Source organism: Glycine soja, unplaced genomic scaffold (genome assembly GCF_004193775.1).
Source record: "Glycine soja cultivar W05 unplaced genomic scaffold, ASM419377v2 tig00005439_1_pilon_451196_845285, whole genome shotgun sequence".
In the NCBI taxonomy this organism is placed as follows: Eukaryota; Viridiplantae; Streptophyta; class Magnoliopsida; order Fabales; family Fabaceae; genus Glycine; species Glycine soja.
The window spans coordinates 168,811-175,848 of NW_021143612.1; the positions used below are offsets into that span (position 1 = coordinate 168,811).

General features: G+C 37.1%; 1 protein-coding gene across 1 annotated transcript; it reads right to left on the bottom strand.

Moving 5' to 3' along the window:
* Positions 1–1,240: 1,240 nt before the first annotated feature.
* Positions 1,241–6,483, bottom strand: LOC114404180 (alpha-xylosidase 1-like). The gene is made up of 3 exons (XM_028367274.1): positions 6,197–6,483; positions 4,916–5,598; positions 1,241–3,292 (listed from the first exon to the last, which is right to left on the bottom strand). Exons 1-3 carry the CDS (start codon positions 6,436–6,438, stop codon positions 1,431–1,433), a joined length of 2,787 nt encoding a protein of 928 aa, XP_028223075.1. The 5' UTR covers positions 6,439–6,483; the 3' UTR covers positions 1,241–1,430.
* Between the last annotated feature and the right edge of the window lie 555 nt (positions 6,484–7,038).

Here is a 7,038-nt window from a genome sequence, read left to right on the forward strand (position 1 = left end):
TTAACAACAGCAAAGACTATTTGAAGGATTTTATTGTTGTCATCTTGTGCAAATGCCACAAGGAGGATCCCCTTGTACTTATCGTACAACCATGTTCCATCAACTTGAGCCACGGGCTTGTAATATTAAAACCCATTGATACACGATCTATAACACCAAAAAAGATAATGAAACATGATGAAACTCTTTACTGTTTGACCTCCTTGGGGTGGCATTGACTGTTTCCTTCTCCACAACCATACCAAGAAGAAATTACTGCATAGCTTGCAACAATCTTAATAAATTGTCGTACGATCTTTCCCAGTTGTCGTAAATGTTTTTAATAGCCTTTTCTTTGTCAATCATGCTTTGTGGTACGTGGTGGTGTATCCTTTAGTGTTTTTGAAGTATTTTTTATGTGTGCTATCAAGATTGGTAGTGAAGTTGATGAATCATTTTCAATCAAGTTATGAATGCGAGCCAATATTATTGCTCACAATTTAGCCAAGGCATCAATATTTCATGCTAGCTCTCATGACTTTATTTGCATTACAATATATGTATTCTCATGTATCCTTAATGAAATAATATGATTTGGTTTGAGTAAAAAAAAATTAGTTAATTCGATTTATGAGGTTAGAAAGTACAACTAGGTAAGGAAGATAAAGTGCTTTTTACCCAAATTATATCTATTTCCGCGATTTTCCAATAATGAAAGGACTTGCATTGAAGTTTTAATTGTTGCCTATCTCTAGGCTTGTCACTCTCGCAACACCACAGTCTAGAGTCAATGCACTTGAAGTTTTAATTGTTGCCTACCTTCTAACGCTTCCGGTCCTAACAAAAGTTAATCATTATTTCCTATCATAATTCTTTATTAAAAAAAATAAACATACAAAAATCTCAAAATAATATCAAATTTTGACCCTATATGACCTACATGTCCTATTATGGACACCGGATCCAATCAAAAACTATGTCATCAACTCATCATAACAGCATGGTGCAGACCATGAAATGACCGGCAGAAAAAAGAGCATAAAATCATGTAGATATATACGAGGACGAGGAGACCACCTTAAAATAAAAATTCATAGTGATTAGATTCTTGAAGTATTAACTAGACTCATACTGTTATTAAGCAACGATTGAAAGATATAGGATTCCAACAACGACATCGAAGGCATAATTCTAAATCACTTGAATTACGATAAGTTTCAACTTAACGTGCCCCCCCCCCCCCCCCCCCCCCCCCCCCAAAAAAAAAACTAACATAACATTAAGATTTCAACCCATACGCCATTGTTGCCTTGGCTTGTTAAATTGGAAAAGGACGAGCATAATTCTAGCACATCTCTTCTCCCTCACAACGCCTACAAGAATTGTAGCAAAGAAAAAAGAACATAACAAAGTTTCAAAATGATAAATCAGATATGAGACCACTCAACCTATCACCCCATTTTCCATGTCATGGCAAAGTTTTTACCCACAGGGATGCTCAAGCCCCTCAAAGCAACCATCACAGTCTTCTTTTCTCCTTCTCCCTCACTGTTCAAGTGCTCATGTGCTGATGTAGTAACATTCACATTCGAGCCACCCATTAGAGGCTTTCCATCTATCTCAAGTGAAGACACTGCTCCACTTCCTTCTAATCCCAACACAGATATAGAATCAATAATCCAACCCTTGTCCAAGGCAAACTTGCCCTCTTGGACTTCTGACCAAACTTTCACAGCTCCTTGGTCCACAGTTGCATGGAGATCAACATAGGTTGAATAGCCATTTCCAAGGTTCATGTCAGGCAACTCATCGTTGTCGAGGAAAAGGTTCCCCTTAGCCTCTCCTTGGGTGGCGTCCGATGGGAAGGTTACGATGAGGGTGAAGGGTGTCGCTCTAGCTTCCTTAGAGACCATTCCGCCCTGCTGCATAGGAAGAATGGTGTTCTGATACAAATGCACATTGACAACATGAAGAGGAGCGTCGAGGGTAATATAGACTCCGTCCTTTGATGTAATGGTGTGTGTCCAATCAAGCAAACTGTACCAGCTACCAGGTGGAAAGAGTGCTTTCACTTGTGTTTTTCCCTGCTCAAGCACTGGAGAAACCATGAGACTGCTTCCTAGCAAGAACTGGGTGCTTAGGCCGTAGCATTCGGTGTAAGTTGGAAATGAGAAGAAAAGAGGTCTAGCAATTGGGGCTCCACTGACATGAGCTTCATAGTTCAAGGTGTAAAGGAATGGGAGTAGCTTATACCTTATGCCCAAAGCATTTCTAGCAGACTCAGCTACTGATTGCCATTGGTAAAGCTCCTGTCTAGGGGAGTAGTAGTTTGCATGATCCCTTGAAAACGGGTAGAAAGCACCTACTTCAATCCATCTATTGCATAATTCTTCAGTGGGCTGTGGATAGAAGCCACATATATCTGAACCCACCATTGGCACCCCAAATATGCCAAAATTGAGCATTGTGGATATTGAGTACCTCAAGTTCTCCCATGTTCCCTGATTGTCACCAGTCCAATGTGCAGCATATTTGCCTGATCCGACATAAGTGGAGCGGGACAAAATAAAGGGCCTTTTGCCTTGAAGCCCTTGAAGGCCCTTGTGAGTTGCAATGGTTTGAGAGAAGCCATAAAGACTGTGAGCATCATACTCCAAAACGCCATTATAGTGGTACGCACTAGTGGCTATTGTTTTGAAGCCAATAGGAGCTTTTATTCCTGAGGCGTTAATTTTGTATGGAGGATCGTCCCACCGTGTTTTGGTGATGTTCTTGCAATCCAAGCAGCATATCCATCCGGGTCCTGTTCCAGTCGGGCACTTTCCCTTGGGAATTTTGCACTTTCCAGAACAGAAATTTGAAACTTCATTCATGTCAATCCACAGGCCATCAACAGGAACAAGTTCATGGAAGCGGTGAATCTCATCAACCCACCATGAAACCGTCTTTGGATTGAGAAAATCAGGAAAGTTCACTGCCCCAGGCCAAACTTGAGCCAAGAAGGGTTCACCATCATACTTGATAAAAACATCATTAGCTACACCCCTTTGATATACACCATAACTGGTGTTAACAGCAATTCCAGGGTCAATAATGACAATATATTTCATGCCAATGTTGTGTATCTTGTCCAGGAAGTTTAGAAGTTTTGGACGAGGGTAGTTGACAGGGTTGAGTGTGAAGTCTTTTTTCCCATCCATGTGATCATCATCATTCCAGATCACATCAAGTGGGATTTGAGCCTTCTTGTAATTCTCCACAACATCTTCTACCACTGATAGATTGTGATATCCCCATCTGCACTGGTGGAATCCTATAATACCAAATAAGTGAATATATCAGTTAAACTACTTTTAGAAAAACCTTTCATTTAACTGACAAATGAAGTAGCCTCATGTGAATGATATAACAGTTAAAAAGTTAAAATACACTTTTGGAAAAACTTCAGGCACCACTTCCAATTAGATCTGGAATCATAAGGATCAAATGCTACCCATCCCTTTCATTTAATTGACAAATGAAATAGCATCATGTGAATGGTATCAGTTAAAATATTTTTAGAAAACTCCAGGCACCACTTTCAATTAGATCAAGAATCATAAGGATCAAAGACAACCCACCCTTTTCATATAATTGACAAAAGAAGCAGCATCATGTGAATGAAGCAAAGTATAGTAAAATAATGTATGCCATAAAAAAAATTAGATTTTCAAAAGCAAATTCTAGAGTAAGAAGACAAAATCTTTGATGCTTTCACCCAATTCTTTAACTTTATAAGCTCCTGTCTCCCTGCCCGCCCCTCTCCCCATAAGGCAAATACACACCACGCAGCATAAAGCCATGATTAGTTCATAGAAAATAATCCAAACTAAACTATACGCTTTCCTTAACCCAAGGCTAATCTTATTCCAAAAATGTTAGCAATATCAAGCAGATTAGGTAGCAATGGCTATCTGGGATTAGTAAAACTTCTGGGCCTACTATGCTTATCAACAAAACTTGGGGTCAGTTCAGCACGGGGTTAAAATTGAAGATGAAAAGTTCCTGGATCAGTTTTATTTGCGAAGTTGCATTGAAAACTGATCCATGAATTTTTCACCTCAATTTTTACCTCTATTGTAGTAATTGTTCAGTTAATTCCATAATCCATCTATCAAGAGAGCTTATCTTTAAAAGAACAGGAAAATCTCCTCCAAAGATAGTGCTACTGACCCACAATCCGATCTAAATATGAATGTGATCTCTTTCCATAGAAAAACAAACAAAGTGATGGACCATGTGTACACAATTATAGTCTTTGAAAAGGACCCACAGATTGCTTTGTAGAAGCATGTCACAAAGGTCAAACTCTTGACTCAAAAGTTTATCAGAAAAGATTAATTCTTTTATATGGTAAATTTAAGTTTCCAATTTTTATGTGGTACCTTATCTTTCCATGTGGACCTTAAAGGTATTATATTACTCAACAACTAAAATTGAACGTACAAAAGTTAGCTAGCATCCATATCATACAAACAGTGCCAAATAATTAAAATATCTTTGCAGGCCCAACTTTAGAAATAAATCAGAACATCCCCCATTATTCAATATACAGATAAACTAAAGCAGAAAACAGCTAATCGGAATTCCATGGCTCATTGCATTGTCAACTGCATTATGCACATCAACAAAATGATCTCAAAATCATAAATCAAAAAGTCACTGAAATCAAATAATCATAGATTTGAAAACTTTGGTTTCCTTCTATTTATTCAGAGCAAGTATATGGTATCATGAAGTATTTGAATCTGTCAAGTCCCAGTTTTTCTAATTGATATACTCAATCTACCGAAAAGAATATTAAATATTAATAGTACTCAAATCAATTTCACCAATATCATATATACAAAGTAGATAAGCAACATAAAAAAACAAAAGAGTGACAAATGAATCATACCAAAAGCCCAGTAAGGCATTGGAGCTGGTCTGCCAATTAAGGTAGTATACTGATCAACAACATTCAGAGGACTAGGCCCAGAAAAGAAATAAAAGTCGAAAACACCCCCAATAATCTTGTATGTAAGAGAAGTTCCAGTGTAGAAGACATCCATTCCATTGCTATTGAGCAACAGAACAGCATGTGCAGAAGCCTTGCCACCTGCATTTCTGAGATCCATGTACACAGGGTGTGATCCATACAGATCAGCATTGAGATTAATGGCTGAAATGTCAGTGGTGTACAAAGTGTAAGGGTCACTAGGGTACAACTTGATCCCATGTGGCTGTGTGTTCTCTCCCAAACCATACAAAGAGGCATCTTTGGGCAATTTGGTGGAAATCTCAAGGTACTGGTCCTTAAAAACAAGGGAACTAAAAGGGTCAGAATCACCAGAGGAGGAGTCAAAAAGGGTCTCACCATTGGACTTCCTTTTCACTGCAAAGCTAAAAGGGTCTGAGGTGTAGCTGAACAGAAACTCAGAACCAGAATACTGAGAGACTGTAATAGGGTTCTTCCTGGACTTCCCAATGCTTTGACTCAAAGGTGGTGGTTGCTCCCTTGGCAAAAGGTTATAGGGAACCTCCCACCTTTGCTTTTGTGCATCGGTTATGTGTACCCTCAAACGATTATCTGTCTCATGCCTGCAAAATCAAACACAATGAACAAGGTAAAAAATATAATAAAATAAAAATAGCAAACAGATGCTACACATTGAAACACAAAAAACATTGCTTGTTTCTAGACACCATCAGATATTAAATGTAAACCCCTCCCTCGATAGGGGATAGAAAATAAAGCCATCCTTCACTACATTATAAAGGACCAACCCTTCTGCTAAACACTAAGATTTAGGAAAAGGAGTTATAAGGTTGGCTTAGGTTAAAGGGCAAAGGACAGAGGAAGAAATCGTAGATTCGAATCCCTCTAACTAAAAAAAACAAACTAACTAACAACAAATAAAAAAAAATAACAAAGGCTTAGGAAAATGAAAAAAACACTAATGTTTAGGGAAATGCAAAAGGGCACATAAGGAGATAATGTAGTTCAAGATACTATCAAATACTAAATATGAACATCTCTCTCTCAGCCAAGATTTGAACCGTATTTTCTACACTTTAAGGAAAACTATACACTGATGTTTAGCAAAATGCAAAAGGGTATTTTCCGAAAGTCCAAATGCAGATGCAGATGCATATGCATATGCATATGCATAGTGGTGGTTGTAGGAGTGGAACTTACTTGACATAGAACCTAAGAAGGGGAATGTCAGGGCCATAGGTTTTGGTTTTCTGCTTAACTTGAAGGATCCCTATAAGACCACCGTCAGGGGTCTCTTCAATGGAGACAAGACGGTAGCCTTGGCCAATTTTGGTGGCATTTGTGGAAGAAGAAGAAGAAGAGCTAGCCCCAACTGCACATAGAAGCAGAGCTAGGAGAAGAGAACAGAGAGGTAGAGCAGCAAAACGGTTGGAAGAAACCATATCTCACTATGGAGTAAAGCTGCTGCTGCTACTGCTACTGTGAGGGTAGCAATGGGTGTATAAATAACCAGCTAGATAGATGTTGATGTGTGGCAAATTACCTTCCTACCCATGTGTGGATTTTAATGTACTTGTCTGAATATGTGAGTGTTGTTTTAGAGATAATAATAATAATAATAATAATAATAATAATAATAATAATAATAATAATAATAATAATAATAATAATAATAATTCAAGTGATATTAAATTTAATCTTCTTAAATAAACAAAATCTTAGATTTAAATCTAATAGATGAAAAAAATATAATTAAAAGAATAAATTTATTAAAAGTGATTAATTATATTTTTTCAACATAAATTGATAATCAATAAAATTAATAAATATTCTGTGTGTTAATGTTATAATATCACAGAAAATATTAAATAAAATAAATTAGAATTATTTAGTCTGAGCAATATTAAAAGCGTTAAATATTATTCGCTAATTTATAATAAATCAGTTTCTTTAACTGAGCTTAACTTCTGTATTAAAAGGTATCATACATGAATTCCGGTAATAAAATATATAAGAATTTTGTCATTGTATGAATTTATCAT

Excerpts from the sequence above, each read along its gene's own strand:
- LOC114404180 (XM_028367274.1), bottom strand. The coding sequence starts at position 6,438 with ATGGTTTCTTCCAACCGTTTTGCTGCTCTACCTCTCTGTTCTCTTCTC. Across the intron at positions 5,599-6,196 it reads CTTCTTAGGTTCTATGTCAA|GCATGAGACAGATAATCGTT; the intron begins GTAAGTTCCACT and ends TTGATTTTGCAG. Across the intron at positions 3,293-4,915 it reads AATGCCTTACTGGGCTTTTG|GATTCCACCAGTGCAGATGG; the intron begins GTATGATTCATT and ends TTGGTATTATAG.